At 42.5% G+C, this 24,942-nt stretch overlaps 1 protein-coding gene across 1 annotated transcript in view; it reads left to right on the top strand.

Moving 5' to 3' along the window:
* syt6a (synaptotagmin VIa) overlaps window positions 1-21,620 on the top strand; it is a 54,936-nt gene extending 33,316 nt beyond the window's left edge. The window contains exons 2-7 of the mRNA XM_041944948.1: window positions 11,140-11,530; window positions 12,701-13,262; window positions 17,176-17,296; window positions 18,300-18,471; window positions 20,087-20,237; window positions 21,549-21,620. Coding sequence (XP_041800882.1) covers window positions 11,140-11,530; window positions 12,701-13,262; window positions 17,176-17,296; window positions 18,300-18,471; window positions 20,087-20,237; window positions 21,549-21,620 — 1,469 coding nt within the window. The remainder of the gene's footprint in view (window positions 1-11,139; window positions 11,531-12,700; window positions 13,263-17,175; window positions 17,297-18,299; window positions 18,472-20,086; window positions 20,238-21,548) is intronic.
* Window positions 21,621-24,942: the final 3,322 nt, after the last annotated feature.

The raw sequence follows: 24,942 nt of genomic DNA, 5'->3' as shown, positions 1-24,942 counted from the left end.
TATAGAGGCCCTGTGCTCACATCATATAGAGTGGCCTTAAACTTAACAAGGGTTAAACTTTACTTCAGCCTAAATGATATCGTAATTGCTATGCCAGATAAACAAGAAAGCTAGAATTTAAGAGAAAAACATCGGTATTGTATGTAAAAACATCTTTGAAAGTGAACATTATCTGGACTCTTGTGTTCTTGTCTTGAAATGTCATGATTGTGTCGAACACACAAGAATAATAATGCAACAATTGTGAAACACACTTAATGACATAACGCTGCTCCCTTCGAGACACCAGCTGACAAATATTATGTGAGCACATTCCTCTTTCTGTAAATATCCTGTCATGTCTGCACAAAGCCGTGAGGAACGCTACACCTACAGTGTGTCTGAATGTCAAAAAGCCATTTATTCACAGACAGAAGCCTGCCTGGAAGTGAGCAGTGACTGTGCAGCATTTTATTTTATTATCGTATACTGCAACGTTACACCACTTTGTGCCATTCAGTGTCAACGTTTACTCTATGAAATGGCAGGAAAAATAGTCGAATAAATAGCTGAATGGAAGCACTTTTTCTAACATGGTGAACAGAAATTTCTCCTAAACCAACAATGTTTGACTTCTGGTTCCTACTGAAAATCTAAGTCTTTAAATAGTCCCATTTGTTGGGGACTATTTTCCGCAGCGGATGAATACTCATTTGGTGCTCTGGGGAGTATTTCCAGCAGCAGAATGGTATATATGGTTGTGGTGCACATGCTTATTTTAAAGAGGGAACATGTCACCCAGTCTGACAGAGTGGTGACAGTGGAGCTCTGTGGCACCGAGGAAGAAGATTTGTGTCTTCATGACATGAGCAGCACCTTAATAGAAGCAGTTCATCGGCCTGTTTGTGGTACAAGAAGAAGACAGAGGCAGAACATCTGTGGACAGAAGTTCTTTTACTGCTGTCGAGGAGTTTATTTTTTTCTGTTTCCTGAGAATAGAAGAGAAGATTTCCCATCAGTCACATCGCTGATGCTTTTTTACTTGATTAAACAAACCTACAGCATCTCAAGGGCAACAGATGAGGTGCTTTTACATAAAAATCCTGCTTCGCACAGTTTGAAATTCAGAGTTTAAGTCTTTCTCAATTAATCATAATCATGAATAGAATTCCCTGTGTATATATATTGCTAATTTATTTACATAAATTACTGATGTTCAACAATATTTCACAAAATTTGAACAACTTTATGGTCATTAGTCGTGGTGTGTGGTTAAATTTACTGCTTTTCATCTTTTTTCCGTGTCCACTGTTACAAAGGATCTTCAGAGAGCAATATTTTTATTTAAATGTGTTAATGTGCCAACATATTACACATTTACTATTATTTTTTTTTCGATTCTGAACCTCTTTGCACATTTTAACAATAAATCACATTTTTCATCCATCAGACGATTGATTTTTTAAGTGAGAAAATCCTTAAGTGAGAAATGTCACCAGTTGGCGTGTTTGAAAAGCTTTGAGAGAGATGGTTTAATAATGTACTAAATCAATGTTCAGTGGAAGTTTTGCCTCAGGAAAGCCACAATGCATTTCAAGTGCTAACGAGTAACGGGCTGATTTTGAAGTATTGTCTCTCATTAGTCATGTAAATTGCAGCAGGAATGCAGCAGAGTGAACATCCACCACTCCAAGTCCTCTCTCTGTTTTTTCAGTGTTTATTTTCTCTTGAACAAGCCTGTGAAGCTCTGCAATCTATTTCAACATTTGCTCTTTGCAAACAGCCCCCATGAGTAAAGGCAACCTGGCACACTGCAGGCTGTGCGACAGAGATAGGGGCTCCTGGTCAACAAGCAGGTTAATTGTGTGATAGGACCAGATGCTAATACTGGACTGAACGCGGCAACCACAGCCCCGGTGGAGCCCCCCCTGTGGCTTCTGATTGGCTGCAGAACACAGCAATCCAATGACATTTGACACGGCGGAAAATGTGCTCAGACCAAAATATATTGAATTTTGTAATGAGTTTAATATTCTAACTTTCCTGGATGGATGACAACAGTTTTTGAACCGTTTGGCGGATTAGAAGACGTGTAGGAGAAGAGAGGCTGCACTTTGATTAACTTTGCACTTGTGGAGGAGATAACAGCTTTCTGAGAGTCTCTCCTGGGTGGATTATTGAGTGTGAGCGCTGGCACATTGTATGAACCCTCTGAAGTCCATTAGCAAACTCAACTCATTACGTAGTGAGACAGTGGGAACAGAGGGCTTAGAGAATACGCCTTTCGGTGGCGAAAAATTGATTTCAAACCAGTTGGTTTCTAAAAACCTCAATATAAATCAGTCGGAGCGATGTTTATCACTTTCAGTTGCTGTTGAAAACAGAAATAAGAGTGATGCTGAAGATAAGAGCGTCCTTTAACAGGAATCATGAACTTTTAGGGCTAAAAAAGTCTTCAGCAAAGAAATACACAATAAAGAATTCAATACTTTGATTATTCCAGCACTGTCAATCACTTTGGAAAAAGGTAGAAATTAAATGCAAGCTGTAGAAAATGAAAAAGTAAGGCAGTGGTTTAGGATATCGTGAGAAGTTGTTTTCGTGCCATAAACTGCAGTGAAAGCTAAAGCAATGGGTGCAAAATGTTTAATATCCCCAAAAGATAACCTTTGCAGAATTAGCTGTTTGCATCTAAGTTGCTGCTTTTAACAGATGCTACCTGTTGACTGTTTGGGACTCTTTAACCTCAAGCGCTAACTTCATGTAGTCTGAGTTAGCATGTAATTTCTCACAGGAGTCCCATGTGTCATGCTAGCTAGCCACGGTCAACAGATGTTGTTGTGTTGTGACCAAAATGGTAAAAGTGTGAAATGTCATGCTGCGATCACGTCCTCGTTGTTTGTAAATGGGAAACCCGAACACGTTAAAGGAATAGTTAATAGCCCTTATTTTATTGTGGGAAATACAGTTACGCACACCCTGGAGGACAGTCAGATGAGAAGACTGATACCACTCTCATGTCTGTCTGCCAGCAGCTTAGCTTAGCATAAAGGCTGGAAACAGAGGGAAACAGCTAGCCTAGCTACACTGCCTCTAATCAAAAAAGATATAACATATTAATAATCTAGCTTTAGCTTTTATTTTGTTAGCTTTTACACAGAGCCAGGCTAGCTTTACTGAGTCTTTGTTAGCCTGAGTTAGCCTTTGTGCTAAGCTAAGCTCCAATGCCGGCTGTAGAGAGTAGACCTTAGAGCAGTATTGATCTCTCTTCTTTTTCCACCAGAAAGCAAAAATCTGACATAAACGTCATCTAACAAACAATTTCCCTCCTTATGAAACTAGAATTAACAAAGGCTTTAATCCTTCACACCTTCTGGAGCTGTTCAGACATCATAGACGCTCTAGCTGAGGATTTCATCTTAAGCCTATTTTAAATTGCAGTAGAAATGACTCCAGTGATTATCGTGTGCGAAGGTGGCCTTCAGCTGTCACTGAGTTTGAACACTTTCGCGATGACACTTTCCTGGATCTGACACCTCTGTCGCATATTTTGGCAAAACTGAGACAGAAAAAAAGCCCACACCACCCTGCTCGAACATATTTCTACTTGACAGGCTGTCTCGGTCTCACAGGTTGGAACTGTCGACCGGGCTGAGTGAGCGAGCCGACAGTCGGAAGTAGATGGTTTTAAGGGGCATCTTTTGTCTCTGCTGTCGCGTTTGACGTAGAACCCAATATTCAGCTTTTTTGCTTGAGGCTGAGTTCACATAATGGAAGAGTCATTTGTTGTGTCTTTAAAGGTTCTGTCTCTTTTATCTTTATTACCAACACAACTGGGTACTCTGAGTGGAAGTTGACTGTGTAATAAAATACAACTTTTAGTGAGCTAGAAGGAACATCTTTATCCATGCCAATTTTAATGTTTGCTCACGATTGCAGTCATTAAAGCTGGTTTACATCCCCAATTTCCACACACAGATGATCTCCAAATTAAAGCAATCAATAATGACTAATATGTGACGGATTTGTGAGCATCATTTAGAGAATTTCCCCCAAAAATATAACATTTTCCCACTATGGTGTAGTTTGAAAGTAACGTTTCTCTCCACATCCTTCATTTTCACACCTCCAGCTGATCTGCTGGGGCCTAAACTCCTCTTCGCATGTGGTGGGGCTTTAGGATTTGAGGATCTGGGGGATTAAGGGATTTTCTGATCGCTCTGAAAAAGACACCATGGGATACAGAAATCCAAAAATGGCTGAGGTACCCACATCAAGATTAGAGGGTATTATTTCCCCCCTTAGGGAAAGCCAGTACTGACAGCTTTGAAACAAGTGTGTTCGGGAAACATTTACAGTTTAAAAACTACAAAGCCTGTTTTGTGCTAAAATCAGTCAATGCACTTTTCCAATTCCATGAAACGTCACTGCTCGTGGTCTAAAGTGTACTTTTCCAGAGACAGTTTAATTTTCTCTGCAAATTGTAGCCATTAACAACAAGTCAGCTGCAACTGCAACTCCTCCTTAATATCTAGGCTGAAATTACTTTTAAATTTGCCGCAACCGATGCCAGAAAAAGGTATATATAGATATAGATAATGTCTGTGGGCGCTGGAGGGTGATAAACAACCATTTTTTTGGGGGGAGGCAAGACATTAATTTGTCAAAAACCTGTCACGAGCAATAAAAATGAAATCTCAAGAGACAAGTTGGAGAGTTAAAAGTTAACTTTCTTCTTGTCATAAGTTTTCGCTCGCCCACATTCACATGTTTTTCGCAGCTCTTCACTTTTTCCTGCGGAAATATCAGATGTCATGTGTGACAGGCAGAGAGTGTGAGTAATTGTGGGCTACAGGGCGCAGACGGCACCAGCGCTCACCACCGTCCTCAGACTCTGGCCTTTAGGTAAATGAAGCCAGTACACGACACAGCAGGAGCTTTATTGCTGTTGACCGCTGAGGGGAGTTGGAAGTTAATGGGGTGCTGAATCTTCCCGTCCTTATTTTCTTTATCATTATAACTAAAAAAAGAGAAAACACAAAGAACTTAAGACCTTAAAGTAATCATATTTTTCACATCACCACCTACTGATAGTTAGCTAAGCCCCGCCCCCCTTAGTTACTGTTGCTACACCTGTCAAGAAGTCTATATATATATGTATATATGCAGTTTACAATGATAACAGCTGCAGATTTACCATTACAATTTATTGCAAATTTTCAAATAATGGGTCTTCCCTCTCACACGATAGTTAAATGAAAGCAGCTTCTCATTTTGGCCGACAAACCACAGATTGCTGATTTTATCAGCAGTGGCCAGCCAAAGCTGACGCTAAAGCTCTGTGATTTCCTTGAAAACTCTGTCTCCGGCTGCTCAGCAAGGGTCTTAAATACGCACATGATAGCTGCACACATGCTAACGTGCTAAAGGACTGAGGCTAAATCAGCCCGGGCAAAAAGCCATCATCCTCACCACTTGATGACCCATGAAGAAGAGATGGAGATAAAGGAGCAGCATGATGGGTGGATGGGTACTATAGGAAAAACATACTTTTACAAAGAACACAGCTGCAATCCCCCCCCCCCCCCCCCCCCCCCCCCAATGCATCCCTGTCACGCCACAGATTGCAGCTTGAGCAAAGTAACTGACTCCCCGCAAACGGCATGTTGACGTCTCTATCACCTCTGTGCATTGTCTTCAGTGGACTTTTCCTGCTGAAGATGACTCAATTCATAACAGCAAACACAGAGAGCGCATATTCTCTCTAATGACCGGGTTACTATGGGAACCAGGTTAGATTTGAAAGAGAAAAGCCCTCAGGCTTCCCTTTGCTCCCTGACTTCAAAACAAACCTGATTAAATTTGTGCATCCTGATCATGTCTAGCCGAGCCCTGCTTCGGTCGGACTTTACAGCAGCACGAATAAGAAACTCGCCGTTCGACTTGATGACTAAATCAAACAAAGATGGTGCTGAAACATGCACAGCGGCAGCCGGGAGGTCAGCCACCGGTTGCTCGCTGCAGAGCTCGATGTGGTGCAGCTTGTGGGAAAGGGTAAGCACGCTAGCATTTTTAGAGCACTGGAGCTGTCACTGCAATCACGCAAGTCACCCAGCTCAGAGGTCAATACCTGGATGTTTCCTTTTTATATACCTGCCTCTCACGCTGTCGTGCCTCACTTCCTTGCCCTTTGCGCCTGCCCCAAAACAAACCTGGAGGGGCTTTACAGCGAGATTGATTCGGCCTCTGAAGTATTGATTTTGTTTTCAGCATGAAAGGATCCGAAAAGACCCTTTTGATTGACTGCAGGATAGTGATAGTCCACTCCTCCATGGTGGGGGCGTGATCATTAATAGTGTGCTAAACCCTGAGGTCGGTCTAGTCTCACGCTGTCAGGGGAGGTCGTGTCCAGAGGGAGTAATATGTTCACACAGCTCTGCTCCATTACCCATCTGTCTGGAGAGGAAGAACAACGACTTTTCCATCGCGCTGTGTTCCTCTTGCATTCACTTCTCTCCGTCTCACCGTCGCTGCATCATTAGCTCTCTGCATACAGTGTGCCTCGTCTCGTAAGACAATGACTGAGAACTTAGCAGCATTTCAGCATCAACACCTCTATTTTTGCACTCATTATGGTGGAGACTGTACTGTAGGCACTGCAGCGCCGGCGTTCTCTCATTAACCTTATCGCACTAGCCTGGCAACAAGTGTGTCATCCAGCTGCTGTGATTATCATAGAAACCGTCAGAAATTATCACAGTTTCTGCTTCTTTTTACACCTTTATCAATGCAAAAGTTAAAAAAGGAATAGTTAGATGTGAAACAAACAAAGGTCATAATCATTTTTTACTTCTAATTTCATGCTAAAGTTGTCAAACTCAAAGATGCTACTAACTTATCGGCGTTTTAAAAACAACAGGAAGTTGGTAGTTGTAGTTTGGACCACTGATTTTGATTACCAACACAGTGAACACTTGGAGATGCAGCAGAGGCCATGACACACAGCTCACAGAGGCAATTAAGGTATTTTAACTCTGAACACCTGATTGCTGCAAGTTGCGTCAAAAATTCACACTCCGCCTTGCAGTCAAAACTCGGTTGAATCTGAGCACAGACCAGATGCACATATTTTTAGATTCAGTGAATGATTTACAATCATTAACTCTGCTAAATATTAACTATGAAATAAACATCCATAAATCCACTGTAAAAATAATATAATTAGAAGTCCCAAACTGGCCTGAGAATCATCAAGTTTTCTTCAGTATCAAATGAATCCAGTGATCGTTGTCTGTATATTCATGGGCATGATGCAATCAGGAACTGCTAATAGCTATTTCAGCATACTTTTAATGGTGCCATTTTGCCAAAATGTAAACAAATATAGGCTAAAACAAATGCATAACTCACTGAATCCATAGAAACATTATACTTCCTGCTTACAGCCCCCACAGCATTATGGAAACTTCAGTTCCACATGTTACAGCATCATTATCCACCAAATAGATCTCAGACAAACACAAGCAATGGTAAAATCCATTCATCTAAACTTTTTTGGTGTTGCACAATATTTTTTTTATCGCTAGTGAGGCTCAGAAAGCCCCACTGAAATCAGTTGTCTCGATGTTTTCTGGCAGGGACTCCACAGTGTCAGACTTTGGAAGCCCCTGCTTTAGTGGATGCTTCACTCGAATGGTGCTGCTGTAGTGGCAAAAGTAAAACAAGCCACAGTTACATACTCAAAAACAAATTTCTGACCTGTCAACGCATTTTGTAGCGAAACACTGTCACCACAGGCTTTCGTATATCGGTGCACGGCGCAGGGTCTGCTTCGATTTGCCGTGACGGCGGATGAAGACTCTGCGAGCGACAGTCGAGTCGAGGCGAAAGCTTTGTGGAGAGCTGTGTGAAATTTCAGATGACATGGAGAGACCAGGGCTGTGGACAGCTGAGAAATCCTCCTCAGGAATAAATCCTTCAGACTTGAAATCCTGTCCACCGCTTGGCTAAGCTATAAATTCGGCTTAGTGGACAGTCCATTTAGTTTGAATTTTGGACATGAAAGCGCTTAATTTGTGCAAAAAGTGGTCTTTTTCGTAGCCTTTTGGTCAACTAAGGATACTTTCAACATAAAAGATGTAGTTTCTCATACAACTATTCATGAAAGTGAGCTATTTTGAAATGTGATATCATTTGACATCAAAGACCAATGGTGGAATTTACATTTTCTGCTGTTTTATACTTCTACCCCACTACATTTCAGAGGGGAATGCTGTACTTTTTACTCCATTATATTTATCAGACACCTACAGTTACTACAGTTACATGCTGACTGCATCAATTATGATGCCTTGCTAGAGATTAAACTACCCAAAAGTGTTTAAAATAATTAAAATGAGGTCACCCGTGACCTGCCACAATATGATATAACACAAAAACATAATATGTCAAGTGCTCAGATCCTTTACTGAAGTAAAAGCACCACTACGCTACCTGCATGTAAAATTTGACTTTAGATTGTTAATACTGATGCATCAGTGTGTAACCAGCATTTTACTGTTGTAGCTGTGTTGCTGAGGCGGTTAGAAGAGCATCCATCCGTTTTTTAAAATGTGTCAAAATGAAGTTATTCACACTTTAGTGCATTTGATGAATATGGGCATAGCAGGCTTTGTAAGATAGTTGTCTAGTACCAGCAAAAGATGTCTTGCAGACAGACGTTAAGATGTGCTCTCCGCTCTCTCTGTGCTGACATCAGTGTGTGTTTCAGGTGTGGTTACAGGTTGTATGTACGTAGGTTAGTGCTGATGATGGATCTTTCAAGGAGGCTGAGTAGTTTGACGAATCGGTTACTGCTGCTCAGTCCGAGCTTTTATTGGCCGTGGAGCAGACACTGCTATGTGGTGTCAACACGGTCTCATCTGTACTCATGCTGCTTCCTATGCATTATGTCTGGAAATACAGCCATTACCATGCTGGCAGGTTCCTCTCACCTGTGCATCTATTATCTATGTTCTCTAAATTAATTTGCTCATAGTCTTTTTATGTAAATTTATGCCTCTTAAAGTTTTTCAGCTTCATTTTCAGTAACCATAGCAACACGAATAATTGACATGAAAATCTTTACATAAACATACAGTATTTACATTGATATGAAGTTTATGGAGCTACAAAAACTGAAGTTTTAAAATACCCCCACAATCTTTGAATGTATGTCAAATGGCAGAAAACTATCTCATTATTTTCTTTTTTTAAATGTTTTTATGTTCATGCCACCCACTCTAACAGTGACCATGGTCATGATGCATCTTGTATCATACAAAAACACCATATGGCATGTTAACAAGGTTAAATAGAGATTTCATGAGAGCGCATCCTTCAGTTTTTATCTGTAAGTAAACTGAAACTAGCTGTCAAATAAATACTGCGGACGAAAATGTACAATGCGTGTGTGGGTAGAAGTATACAGTAACATAAAAAGAAAGTACTCAAGTAAAGTACAAATACCACACAACTACAGCCTGTCCTCACAAGGAACACAGTATTTTAGGTTTTTCTGTGCAAGCAGCACATTACGTCCAATCAATATTTCCATTCATTGCTCAGCAGTGACCGCTAGTGGCCGCTGTAGTTATGACAGGAGCAAAGACAGAAGTCAGGTGTCGTAGTATAAAGAGCAAGTATGTCTGTGAAGGGAGGAGGTAGGGTGGATGTGTGGGTCTAACAGAGGACTTTCACCCAGAAAACCACAGTTTGGGTCCCATGTGAAACCAAAAGTCAACAGTAACTTACGTAACGCAACTTATTCAACCCCAAACAATGATCTTTTCCTAAATCTAACCAAAATGCAACCGTTTACAACGTTAACCACGTGTTTGTCCTGTATGCCTGTTGCTGCTACTCTCCAACGGTCATGTTATTTTGGAGAACGACTTTGCAACTTATTCCGTTGTTTATGTATGATGACGTGTTTGTTGCAATATTGTACTTAACTGCATGACTTGAGCAAATAGTTGAATTCTGCCACTGTTGATATGTTACAAACATTTTGCTGATAATACTTGAGGATAACAATATGCCGAAGACCACAAGATCTATCACAGTCTGATTTTCCATATAAATAATAAATCACACGTATTTTCTGAGAACCTGACCCCAAATGAACACAACCCCACCTGCAGGTTTCTGCGCTTGTTAGTGCTCAAATGAAGAAAGGTTGAGCCAAGTAAATAGTAGAAAAAAGCCACTACAGTGTGCCTTGAAGCGGCTTCCTGATACCTCTGGAGTGTTATGTGGGGATGGGAGTTCAGGGATCCTCTGAGAGGCCCCAGAGACGCTCCTCAGCACGAGTTATTGCAGATAAATCCAAGTAATCAGTGTGTGTGTGTGGAAAAGAGCACTCCAGCGAAAATGTAGAGAATTGAATTCAGTCCCATCTGAAAAGTGTAGAAAACATTCCGAGTATCAGCCGCTGAAATATAATTACTTTAAATCAGGAAAGGAGCAACTCTGGCAAGTGTCCCGAAGGCGAAGCCGGAGATACAGCGCTGCATGTCTTCTGTGTTTGTCCCTTTGAGTCCTTGCAGAGTGCTTGTCAGCATTCCTGGTACGTCTCCAGGTCTTTGTATGCCGCTTGTTCCCCAGGAAGCATATTCAATATGTCGGAAAATAAATGAGTTTGACTGTGCCCGGCTCCTTTTATCTGTTTCATGCTAAAAACCTAAGAGAAAGGCTCCTGAAACCTCGGTTTTACTCTCATGACTGTTTTATTTTTTTTCAAATTCAAATATATTGTTTGCCTTATTTGTCAGACTATAATTACTTTTACCTACATGGCAGGCCTAAGTCATGTAAAATTATCCATGTATATGTGCATACCAGACTCACATTTGAATTCTGTTTACATTAACATGCCTCCCTCATCCCTTGGCTGAAGCGAAGACTAATGGGGGTTACTGTAATATTTATGAAGCACGTCTCCCAGTATGCTTGGCCCGCTGTCCTTAGTCTTATATAAAAACCAGTGATTTAGCACCAGACCGCTTGAAAAATCATGTCCTAATGCCCTGTCTCTCTCTCTCCTCTCTCACCCTTGTAATCACCATCTGTTTGTCCATATTGCGTGATCCTCTGTTTCTGGTCCCCGCGGCTCGTCACCAGACGCTTCTTTTGGCCTCCTGCTCGGCGTGTTTGTGGTCTGTGGCCTGGCTCTGCTGGGCCTCCTTACATTCGTCTCCTGGAGGCTGTGCCGCGTGCCTTGGCGGACTAAGGCCCATTTCCCCAGCGCAGCCCTCAGCCTGGCCCGTGGCCCAGAGCCCTGCCCGCTCCAGCCGCCTCCCCTGCTCGCCAGCCCCCAGCAGCCGCCGGTCACCATGGCGACAGAGAAGGTGAAGGACCCCATGGGCTCGATGGGTTTCCTGGAGGCAGCAGTGAAGATAAGCCATACATCTCCTGACATCCCCACCGATGTGCAGCTGTCCATGAGGGAGCACTTCCTGCGCCGCACGCAACGCATGCAGAGGCAAACCACCGAGCCGACTTCCTCGACTCGGTCAGTCATACACATGTGCAACTGATAGTACACGAGGCCCTAGTGATGCGCTCATTCATGTGTAAATGTGCTTCGGGGTACATGCAAGTATGCATGCATGCTCACATGAGCAGAGTTTAAGAGACAACATTTTGTGGCACAGAAGGTCCATTAATGCAACATGAAATAAAGGAAAAAGTGTAAATGAGAAAGAGCCTCACTGCTGCTCATTGTGTATTTTCAGAGAGCAGGCGGCAAACACCCTTCATCTACGCATCACTAATGAAAGGAGAAATTTTCAATCTGAGCAATTTGTTATCTACAAAGTTAATTATAATAAATACTGCAGATCATGTTGCTCTCTGCCTCAGAGGCAGCTCTTTGCAGGTCATTGTGGTAAGGCTAATTATATGTGATGGTTTCTTCATGAGAATTAACGGGACGGAGTGGTGAAAGAAACGTTTGCTGTGCCAGTACAAGCAGAGCCGCGCATTTTTCACCATGTTAAGTGAAAATCAGTAGTCCGTTCTGCTTATTGTGCAGCTTTCCTGTAGAAGCACATCTCTTTGTCCTTGGACTAAAGCAGCAAAAATTTCCATTTAGGGTCCTGACACAGCAAACATCAGTCACCCCTGGGTCCTCCTTTGGTTCTCACTGGGCTGTCACTGTGCTTTGTCTTTGATGTTGTTGTATTTTCAGTCATTTATCTTGACTTTAATTTTATATTCACCTGTAACTTTTTTTGTATTTTTCCATTCCTTGTGCAAAAAAACAAAACTTAACTGTTAGATGCAAATCTGACATGTTCTTAATCAGTATTCCAAGCAGTGACAGTGGCCTGAGAATAGTGGACTAGTTTTTGATGGTAAAAGCTTCCCTGCATTTTTAAGAGCAATATAAATACAGGCCACAGGCCACAGTTAATGTCCTCTCACAGGGAAATCAGCGAGCCAGCGGCTGTTGTTTTTGATCAATTGCAACTTTAATAGAAGATGTGAGGTGACATGGGGTGGCACAATCAGTCACCCTTTGTCAGCGCTAGTTCTTTGAGGTCAGCTTGGTGTGTCTTTGAATGTGTGTCCCTTGACGTCAGAGTTTCCCTCCTCGTCCTCGCTACAACTCCTTAACACAAACCACAAGCCACTGCCTGTCACCTGTCTTCTTTCCTCCCTGTCTGTCCTGTCCCTGCAGGCACAATTCATTCAAAAGACACCTGCCCAGGCAGATGCAGGTAGGCAGCCTAGACCTGGGAAACGACTATGTGGTGGACAAAGACGAAAAGACCACCAGCATCGGCCGCATCCAGCCGGAGCTCTACCAACAGAAGACGCTGGAATCAGAGGATTCATCCAAGAATGGCAGCAGCAAAAACTGCGGCTCCATTAACTTCTCGCTCAAGTACGACTACGAAAACGAGGCCCTCCTAGTCAACATCCTCAAGGCAGTGGACCTACCCGCCAAGGACTTATGCGGCACGTCTGACCCTTACGTGAAGATTTACCTGCTGCCCGACCGCAAGAAGTTCCAGACTCGCGTCCACCGGAAGACGCTCAACCCCACATTCAGTGAGAGCTTCCAGTTTCCTGTGCCTTACGACGAGCTGGCGGCCAGGAAGCTCCACATGAGCGTCTTCGACTTCGACCGGTTTTCACGGCATGACATGATCGGAGAGGTGGTCCTGGACAACTTGTTTGAGACATCAGACCTCTCCAGGGAGACGAACATATGGAGGGACATCCAGTATGCCACCAGTGTAAGAATCTATCGGCTTTTTCCGTTATACAGTACACATTACAACTATTCAACCAGGGTCATAGCTACCGATGAGCACACTGAGGTCAGAAATTCTCTGGTAATATTGGGTTAAGCTGATCAGGGACTGTCAGCGCCGCACTGTGGCCGGTGAATTCATCCGTAGAGTGTAAACATAAAAGATGCAGGTTCCGGTTGTGCAGAAAGGCTGATTAAAATGTGTAAAGACAGGGTACAAGATCAATAAACACACAGTGTCTGCCCAGCTTTAGCAACCTGGGGAAAGCTTGCACTGAAAGTACTGATTGCAAACCTTTCAGACTAACAAGGTGATATAGCTTTGCCCTCTGTGTGGTATTTTGATGCCCAGCACACACGATGTGCATGTGACGGGTTCATTGAAGTGAGCCTTTTTTTGGTATTTTAGTGGAATCTGGGACCAGAACCAGCACAATATATCACTTAACAGTGAAGCTGATAATTAAAAATGTAAAATGCAAACAGTGAGGAAAGATTTTGAGATTTCTCTTGTAAGTGCCTGAGGGAAGTGAGGGTGCATTTGGGGAATTTAAATCATGGCTGCAGCCCTGTAATGTGAATGAAATGACTACACAGCGAACAGCCAATGCATTATTATTAATCAGATATTGTTCAGTTTTCTTTTGCTACAAAGGCATAATTGTAACTTGTAAAAATCAAGGGACTAGTTGTAATCGCAAGGTGTTAACATCTCAAACATAAAAGGATATTTCTGATTCACATTGTGCAATTATGTTTCTGTTAGCAGACTTGTTGATGATGTCCAGGGGCCATTTTCAGGAACAAAGTGTTCCTTGTCTTTGGCACCATGTTAGGGACTTTAGAGCCCTCATCACTTTATCACTTCCACAGAGCCCTAATATCTGACAGTTTTCTCCCTCTAGTTGTTGAACTCGGGTTTCTTCAAGGGTCGTTCAATAATCTCAACGTTATTGCTTAGGGGGCAGAAAAGCAGGCAGCCGTCTCCTTGGCACGCAAACTTTATCGAACCAGCAAATGATTTTATGACAAAATCCCTTGCTCACATAAAATTCAGGATCGGCGACATAAAGAATGCACAGATACCGGGTGGACATAAAGGACAAACAGGAAGTGGTGTGTAATGTAAGTATCAGGGGAGATTAAGACTGCTTTAAAATGCTGTGCAGTTTAATGAGCGGAAAAGATAACAGTACTGAGCAGAGGGAGGCTGAAAAAAAGATCAAGAAGGGATTTTCATCAATAACACCAACTTATACAAGCATTACTAAGATGAAGAGTGTGGAGGAGACTATACACCACATACTCAACATGTGTACTATTGTTCAACATGCTTTTGTGTTAACATATAGCAGTATGTAGCTTTCCGAGAGCCTCCTTAGAGATGCGTCACCATGGTAACCCTTGCCAACCAACCAAACCCAGCATTTGCAATAATCCCGAATCTAGCGGTAATCATAATAATAACGACAACTATGCATTAATATAATATTAATGTTAATGCCAGAGCTGGAGCTACCTTGGTCACCGTATGCTATTGTTGTTGTCTTCAACACCGCACTGCATTGTGGGATATTGGTTCTTGCAAACTGAAGTATTCCCTGGAAATAGTATGCGCCTCGTGAACTCTTTAGTTCATACTATGATTTCGGATTCACTAGAAAAATCTCACATGGAATTTCGGATGGGCCCTAACACTCCATACCATAGTGTTAAATGCTAATGCCAATGCTAACATGCTAATGTTTAGCGGGTTTAAGATTTATCATGTTCAGCATCTTTGTTTAGAGTGTTAGCTAATGCTAACATTTGCAAATTAGCGCGAAACACAAAATACAGTCTCCGAGTTAAATTCTGACCTGATGGTGGTGCTAGGCGAAAAGTCAGGGAGCCACCAAAGCTTTTTCTGTTCATCCTGAGGGGAGCATCTGTGCAGGTACCAAATTTCAGGGCATCCTGAGCAAAAATTGTCACGATTTGACTCAAAACCACAAATGTCAACCTCAAAGTGCCAGAGGAAAGAAGATTCACTTGGATGCATCATCTTGGAACCATGAATGTCTCATAGCAATCAATCAAATACTCACTTTATCAGATATTACAGTCTGGACTGAAGTGGTGGGCTGACCTAACGCCCGGTGAACAGATTGTCACTGCCCTTCCTGATGGCATGCTGCTAGCGTGGCTAAAATATGATTAATGCAGCACAGATGATACTGACTGGCACCAAAACTGCCCGTGTTCCTACAAGGACAATCAAAGTGTCACTTCATGCTTTTACGACACTTGACATTTCTGCTGTGCTCTCGCATTATGGCTGAACCTTCACACCCTTCAAAGGAAATCCCTCACTTCCGCAGGAGAGAGAGCCAAACAGAAGAGACGTTAAGACTGCAGCACTCAGACAGACGTGTTGAGATTTGCCAATCAGTGGGGTTCTCACCACGCTCATTCAGAGAGATTAAGAGTCTGCGCGACCTTAATACTGTTTATAGGATGGGGCTAAGAACTCACATGAGACAGATAACAGGACTTTGACTCCACTTGAGACTATTAGCTCAGTAGGAACTCATGCAGGACTGTCTCCACACAAGTGACAGAGTTTAGCAGGTGGATATATTGTGCTCACAAAGTTTTGTCTCAAGCGTAATGTAGAGTATAGGAAATGTTCTCACATGAGAGGTCTTAGTCTTTAAAAACAGCCCTTTTCCAAGACTCACTCACTCATTGATTATGGGGGTAATTGGGCCACATTATGCTGAAGTTACTGGGCTGTAAATTTGGTGTTTTCTATTTTAATTTGCTGCCTTGAGTGGTGATCATCGTGTCGAAGCATGATTAGAATTTACTGTCTTTTAAATGCAATGAAAAACTGCAGTGAGAGTAATGGAATTTTCTGTTTGGTGAACGGATCCAGAGGTCAGCCATCATTTTAGAATTAGATCAAGTTGTTTCAAGGAGACGCCGACAGCTGAACAAGCGCACAGACTTGAGGTGAAGCCAAGCTGTTGTTTCCTTTTCTCACCTGAACATCTTTATCTGTTGGTGGCGAGACCCTTGTTTTTTGTCTGCAGGGTATAAAGGAAAGGCTGAGAACACATTTTCTGTTTCAATTAGGATTATTTCTTTCAACGTTCTGATTTTCTCATCAAGAAATGAGATTGCATGAATATGCTTTTTCTTGGCAAAAATTAGATGTGAAGCTCGACCTCATGTCTGTGCATTAACTGTGGAGCTATGCTAAGCTAAGCTAATCATCCCCTGGCTCTAGCATCTGACAGTAAGCAACTTTGTCAGCTAAATCTCTGAAAGAAAACCTTTTTTTCCTAAAATGTTGAACCATATTGTCCTGTGGTGCAAACTGACGGCAGCACAACGCGCAGTGCGCCTGCATGCCTCCTGCACCTGATGCAAAAACAATGCTGCAGTCACCAAACAACAGGCTCATGGTGCAGTTAATTTTCCAGCCAAAAAATTGCATCATATTACCTTTTTGTTTTTTACACACCTTTGTTTCCAATCTGTGCTCTAATTAGCTAGTTTGCTAGCATTAGCTGTTAGAATCTGATCTGTGCAAGAGGCCGCCATGCACTTTGCCGTGTTTCTGCAATTTCATGATAGAAGTAAAGAATTGCATCAGATACCACAGTGGTACATTAAATATAGTGTTTTTTTATTCGTCTTCACTGTTTGCTTCACTGACTGTGCACTCTGCCGGTTACAAAGAGCAGAATATAAATAAAATATAGTATTGATCCCAGAAGCCGACCTGCAGGACGAGACACTACACTTATTGTACATCACTGCGGATCAGAGCATCAGCGTTGAATGTAAATGTGAAACTGAAATAGATTTTTTTGATTTATTTATTTTTTTGCTTGTGTGTGTTCCTACAGGAAAGCGTTGACCTTGGCGAGATCATGTTTTCGCTGTGCTACCTGCCCACCGCCGGCAGACTCACGCTGACTGTCATCAAGTGCAGGAACCTCAAGGCCATGGACATCACCGGATACTCAGGTGTGTTGTGTGAGTTAATGCGGTGGCTCAGAGTGAATGATCCCCCTGTGAATATATGCAATTGTAAGCATGTCAGATAAAGCGAACACGCCGCCTCTACAGCTGCACTCTGTTTATTTCAGCAGTTATTAATATTCAACACTTGCAATATTAAGGCATTGTCAGCAAATAGTCTGTTTATTTCAGCCGACCGCTATTCCACTTTTCCATTCCATGTGTCCCCACAATACTGATATCACTTGTAAAATGTGACATTTATTGTGCCTTAAATGCCAGGGTTCAGGTGTAATTCGGAGTGAGTGAGTGTGGCATTTTCCCTCCCATGTTTAATGACATTTCACGATTTTAATTCCCTGAGTTTTTAGGGGTTTAACTGTCTGCCATTATTTCAATCTCTGCCTCATAAACCAGTAGATATCAAATTGTGCCTTCGAGCGCATTGGGCCGCGAAGCAAGCACTCTTGTTTGTTGTTTATAGATTTAGGGCAGCTTACGTCTGACTAAAGCGGGGCGTAATGGATCATACGAGGCGATTCGCAGCTGAAGGATGAAGATTGAAATCAGCATTCATCAGGAAGCTTTCTCCGTCATGCTGTTTAAGCTATCTGTGGCCTCCCATCTTCTTTGTGTACACAAGGCGTTGACTCATCTACTTTTATGCACATTAGTGATGCCAGGTCCTCTGGGGTTGCTTTCATGCTTAAGTAGAAGCCAAAAAAGGAGCACACACACACAGAGACACACACAGGGTGATGAAATAGGCCGCTGATGGCTCTATCTTCACGGACATCTTTGAAGACGGCAAACATCGTAGAAGCGCTGCTCTCTTTTAATAATCCCAGAAGCCCAATCTTCATGCTAATTATTGCTCTGGCAGTTTCCTAAATAAGATGGATAACTTGGAGTGTCCAAACGTGATGATGTTTCATTATCAGCAGTCTCCGTTTTAATAAAGCCACTTTTATCTGTCCTCGCTCGTCCTCCTTTTCCTCCCGCCGATCAGATCCCTACGTCAAAGTGTCGCTCATATGCGACGGGCGACGTCTAAAAAAGAAGAAGACGAGCATAAAGAAGAACACCCTGAATCCCACCTACAACGAGGCCATCATCTTTGACATCCCGCCGGACAGCATGGACCACGTCAGCCTACACATCTCCGTCATGGACTACGATTTGTACGTACGAACCGAACGTCTCTGATTTAGCTTGGCACTTGCTCAAAAATTGTGTTTTGTTCCTTCTTACTTGGATGTTTGACCTTTACTGTGAATAATTATGTACAGTGAAGTTTAGGACAAGTACATGAAAGCGTGATTTTGCGACATCTCGACTAGTTTGGGGCCAATTAAAGGATAACTTTCGTTTTTCACAACCTGGACCTTATTTGTAGCATTAAATACGACCATTTCCTCACCCAGACAACTTTGGTGGCATTTGGAGTCGTTTTGAAGAAAGTAGCCCCAGAGGAGCGGCGCGATATCCGTATAATGCGAGTACTCGGGGCATCAATGCGCAGCCTCTATATAACGCATAATCTGCGCGAAACTCGTTCAGATTCCAGTATTTTTTTATGATATGCTGGTGTTAATCCCCTCTGAGCCCGTGGTGGCATGTTGCATCAACATCTGGTGTCTCTAGACAACTACCTCTGACGTGGATGATGTCATTACCGAACGCCGGGCACTGCGAGCAGCGGCTGACTCTGCGGCGGTCCGCTACAAATACGCAAAAATGAACCATAGCTGTGCCAAACTACAGCTAAACTGGCCGACCGCCGGCTCAGAGGGGAATAGCACCAGCATATCATAATAAAATATTGGAATATGAACGAGTTTCGCTGCAGATTATGCGTTATATAGAGGCTGCGCATGGATGCCCCGAGTACTCGCATTATACGGATATACGCGCCGCTCCTCTGGGGCTAATTTCTTCAAAACGACTACAAATGCCACCAAAGTTGTCTGGGTGAGTAAATGGTCGTATTTAATGCTACAAATAAGGTCCAGATTGTAAAAAACGAAAGTTATCCTTTAAGACGAAAATGCGACAGAAAGCAGTAAACATGTGGACACATGAGACATCTTGCGTCCGGTTGTTGAATCATTAAAATTTGCGCATTCATAGATTCTGGATTTTTCATTGAAGGAGAAAGAATAGATGTTCAGTAATGTTCAGACTTGTGTGGAAAAACCATATCAAACACACATTATTCATGGAAATACGAGTATTTTATTTATGATATCTGGAGGGGATATCTTCATTTTCTAAGTAGAGTCAGTTTTAGCTCAGGCGCAGTACACTGGTGTTGTATTTACAGTATGTGAAGCTATAACAGGAAAGAGAAAAAGTGGATGCCGTGCAGACAGCTGACAGAATGAGAACATGTGTGTTAAAGGTCAGACCGAGTGGGGTTTTTTTACTGTGCAGTATAAAAGGAGCAGATCCTAGTTTGAAACCCAACCTGTGTTTTGTCACTGTCTGCTCTCATGCAAGGATTAAATCAGGTTGTGCTAATAATCCAGGGATTATGTCAAGGAAAAAAAAAAACTAATTTACACTTCAGACATCGCTAATGGAGCAAAGATCTCCTTTGATGGCCGTCCAGAGATGAGTCATTTCTGGTGTCAGCTGCAGATTCACTGTATCAATCGGCAGGACATCCAGATTCAGATTTGTGTCTCCTGTCATTACTAAATGCCCTTCTTGCAATTATAAACAACAATTTGATGTATGAGACGTCGCGTCAAGTTAAGTCAGATGTATTCATACAGTGCGTGTGTGTCCCCACAGGGTAGGTCATAATGAGATCATTGGTGTGATGAGGGTTGGATGCAACGCCGAGGGACTTGGCAGGGACCACTGGAACGAAATGCTGGCTTATCCACGCAAGCCCATTGCACACTGGCACCCCCTGCTGGAGTCCAAGAAATCTGAGAAGGAGGTAGGTGGAGGAGTGGAGTCATTTTTTAGGGAGTGTTCTGTGCGTGTTTGTCATGTCGGATGAGGAATCGGGAGCTTAGCTGGTAATTCTCGGCTATCAGTTTGAAACCTCTGCTCTAGGCAAGAGGTTTGGGGAGCGGGTGGGGGGAGCAGAGGGAGAGATAAACACACTGCATCCAGTTATAGGGACAGGTGCACGCAGGTATCCTGAAAACAGCCAGTGATTGTAGTTTGTCTTCAGAGTCTTTATCCAACTCATAACTCAATCAAATCTGATTTACACAGACATGGTACAGATATTTTAAAAATTAGCAAGATTTCGTCTTTCTGAGGATGTCATTATCTCCAACGCCCGTTGTGAATAAACGTCCACAAATCGACTAAGAAATCACAGAAAAAGAGGTGCTCCAAGCCCAGAACTTGCCTGAAAATCTTCACATTTTAAAGCTTTCTTCACTGTCAAATGAATCCAGTAATAGTTGTCTGAACATTAACGGGTATTTTGCAAACAGGAGCGGTTAAGAGCTAATTCAGCATACTTTTAACGTGGCCAATTTGCCCAAATTTAAATGAATATAGGCTTGAAAAAAAAAAAAAAAAACGTGGCTCAATGTGTAACAAGCATCTTGACTCACTGAATCCATGGCAGCATACTTCCTGTTTACATCTCCCAAAGCATTGTGGGAATTTTACTTTAAAAAATTAGCTCATCATTATAACTATCCCCCAAAACAGAGCTCAGGCAAAGAATAAACGTGGTGACAAAATCTATTAATATTATGAATGTATTAAGACTCAGAATGTCTCGTCAGCATCTGTCTTATATCTTATTGTGTGATTTATTTATTTATTGCTTATTTATTATTTATAATCTGCTTAAATAATGCTTAAAAATAGATTTCACATTCATCTTATATTGTTTACTTTTTTATTTATTTATTTCCTGCAGCAGGGGGTGTATGTATCGGGCCAAAGGGCTGAGTGGGTCTGTTGTTTTTGTTGATATTTTAAAGACTCAAGTAAGAGATGTTAATAACACTGTGTCTGTGTTTTTGATGTGCGGGCGTCTTGTCAGATATTAATTACTGAGTCTATGTTCCATGTATGAGTGCCTCCAGTCTCTTTTCCTGTACCCTCATAAAACTAAATGGCAAAATGAAATAAAAAGCAAGCCGGTCGCTCATATTCCGGGAACACATGCGCTCTCCTCTGTACAAATATTTGCCCTGCGCTGAAGCTGACCTGAGAGCGACGGTGCTGTAAATCAGCATATGCGTTATGAATCATTTCCTTGTGTCCGTGTGTCCTGCAGTGGAAGGCGAGGACAGCCAGCTTTGACAGCCAAGGCTCCTGCCCCTCGCCCCGGCCCCCTGCTAGTCCCTGAGCGGAGCCACCTGTGACCCAGCAGCCCAGAAGGGGGTTTCCTCCCTCCTGCTGATCCACTTCCTGTCTGTCTGATTGAGGAGAAACACAACCCCGCTGTCTCTCCCTCTCTCTCCCTCTCTCACCCTCTCTCTCTGTCCCTCCCTTCCTCAAGTCTAGTCCCAGAGCACTCCCAAGAACTGATCTAGGACCACCGTCAGTCAGTTAGTTGTGTGAAGCGCCGTCTTTTCGGGTTAAAGTTTTAGGGTCGCTGATTTGAAATGTGGGTGTTGTGATGACCCAGAGCCTCGTCCTCGTTGTCCTCTGAAGAGACTGGCTGGACATCCGGTCTGCAGACATTTAGAACTGAGCTGTCCTCGCTGTGAGGCGAACGGATCCCGGTGTCCTCGCCGAGACTTTCCGAACGCTGAAGATTCAGCTTTGTGCTGCAGAGACTCTTTGATGGAGGAGATTTCGCTCCCCGGGAGCAGCGGAAGCTCCACAAAGGGAAGCTGAGGACCCGGCCGGGGTAGAAAACCAGATCTCAAACAAGATCTGAAGCAATTTCAAAACTCTACAGCTCTCATTGAATTTCACAGTGCTGCATTAGCATAAAAACAACACTGATCTGTAGCATTTTGGGACCGTTTGATGTAAACCCGCTCCGTTAGCCGTTATTGTTTGTGAGTAGCTAAACTGAAATGAATCTCAGAGATCCAGCTGAGTTCAGTGTACTTCCACTTTCATCAATAACATAAGCAATCATCTGAGAGGCTGGATCGGGCTGAAGCTAAAATATTCTCTTCTCGTGGCAATTTGCAGCTTCAGTGTGTTTTGCGCAAGCAGCTGAGACAACACGTTGAACAGGATTATGGGTATTCACACCAGAGCAAATTGGCTGCAGCGTTATTACTGATCTCGGTTCTAAAATACAACATTTTTTTTTTAATCTTTGTGGATTTTCAGTGCGAGAAGGATCTGACAGAGCAGGAAAATGACTCAAAAACAAAAGATTTTCAAACAAACAGTAATAAAAGAGTCATTTTGGAAGAAGCTTTTTGTCAATGGAGGTCTGGAGGTTTGTGTAAACAGGGAAATTGTGAGCACACTTTACACAACCTTACCTTTTCTGTTTGCTTTGGCCGATGTCAGCCTTTCTTCCAAATGAGAGCTCACACTCATGTTTTCCTTCAGACACACACTGTTCAAAAGCACTCCTTCCTCTCCTCTTGTTCTTTTTGGGAACAGGTCCTGGTGGCTGTGTATAGTTTCATGTAACGCCACTTCCTGTTAGTGCGTTTTGTATTTCTAAACAGAAAACCAGTAAAGATACAATGATAGGTATAGATAAAAAAAACAAAAAAAAACCATTACTGACATTTTGAATATATGTAGCTTCGTTGGTGGTGATGATTGAGAAAAACCTAAACGCTGAAAAGGGTGAACATACTCGTCTTTTGAACTTTCTTGATGTTTTTCCTGTCATTAATCACGCTGTTGTACAGGGATAACATGTATTTGAATTTGCCATACGGATGCTCGATCTGCAACATGTGGTAAATGGATTATCTTTGAAGACATTTGATGTGATTAAGAAAAAGACTGCAGCACTGCTGGTATATCAGTTTAGTTGACAGCATAATTCCTCAGTATAATCCTTTTTAATGGGTCCCTGAATATTATTTGCTCTCTTTACAATAACTTAAGTTTTAGTCTGGTTTTTAGTCTGGTAAAAGATGCACAAAATTCCAGATGAGGCCACGCATGCTCTCCTGTAACTGATTCAGTCACGTATTTATTTCTTTTAATTAAAATATTTCATAATGAAGGTTCCATACAGCTTTGTGCTGAGAATAAAACATATTAATTTTTATTATTTTTCTCTGCGTTTTCACTCCAGTAGGAGCAGTTGTAGCTGTAAAAGACGTTTTTCCAAGCGTTGATTTGCGCGTGCACACACGGGTTAGAGCGTGTGACCAATGACTGACAACCTATGAGAAGAGCAACACGAAAAGTAGTTTCTGTGTCACAAACCGCCAAAGCAATGCGTGGAAAATGTTCTACAGCCCACGAGCGTAGAAATGGTAGAAAAACGCAGAGAAAACTCAGTGGAAATATGGAATTTATGTGTGGTTCACGTATTAGTGGAGCCAAGTCAGGCTTCATTTATATTTATTAGCTAAATGCGTTACCTTTGTACTTTGTTGCATTTTGTTTTTATTTATTCCACCTCGGCCAGTCACAAATTTGCAGATAAACAGTAACAAATAAAGCGTAATTTAAGTGGTTTCCAGTAACTTGCTTTATGTCTAAACAATGAAAATCTCTATACATTAAATTATACACTATATAATTCTGGCATTGTGTCAATGACCCCCTGTTGCATCCTCAGGTTATTTGGAAATGGGAAGCACGTCTGCAGCTTTTGATTAAAAATATTAGTAATGGAGGCTCCATATGGCCTTGCGATGAGAGTCAAACTTCATTTTGTTTCTATGAACTTTATTTTCTTCCAGTTTCGGGTTTTACCCTGCAGTCGTAGTAGTTGTGTTGCGCTGTAATTGGCAAGCACAGATACCATCAGTACGCTTGCCAGGAAATGTTTAACTGAAGAGTCAGTGTGGCATCAGACAGAAAAACTGCCAGGAGACATGCACAAACTATATTTGGCGAAGCTTGTGCTGCTAATTTCTTTTCGATACGAGGACCATTTATTGAAATGCGTCCGCATTATCTCGACAGCAGCCCACGGCGTCTTTAATCTGATATGCGACAACTGGTCTTGTCTTTGGCCGGTCTAGACTGCCGCTGCCTCGTTCAGCCACAGAGGACAAGTAATGCTTTGGCTCAGACCGCCGTCAGTTAGATCACCCCCACACTGAGCGAGCCGTATATCACACAGTTTGTGAAAACGTCTTTGAGAAACTCGGGGCCAGACTTCAAGACATCGATGCATTCAGCAGGAGCCTTCCAGAACTGTTTTAGCCATTTCCGTTGGCGGCTGGGTTTACCTGGAGCTGTGCAGGGCTTCAGTGTGCGTGTGTGTGTGTGTGTGTGTGTGAGGCTGCAGCGGGGGTGCAGCTGATGGGTGGACAGGTCAGCGTCTACACAGCAGTGGCATTTCTCTAATTGGCACTTGTTCCAGTGAAAATGAGTCAGTGCATTATTGTTCGTGCTTGACGTACATCATCGACACATCTCACACAGTTGTTTTGATGATGAATTCCTCTCTAGACTAACAGCAGTGTTCATAGGCTTCTAATATGTTAATTTAGTGTAAAACTTGAAACAAGTGGTTGAAAAATGACGTTTCTGTTCCTTTTTTTTTCGTTTAAACACGTGCT

The sequence above is a fragment of the Chelmon rostratus genome, chromosome 10 (genome assembly GCF_017976325.1).
Source record: "Chelmon rostratus isolate fCheRos1 chromosome 10, fCheRos1.pri, whole genome shotgun sequence".
Classification (NCBI taxonomy): Eukaryota; Metazoa; Chordata; class Actinopteri; order Chaetodontiformes; family Chaetodontidae; genus Chelmon; species Chelmon rostratus.
This window is presented reverse-complemented; position numbering and strand designations above follow the sequence as displayed.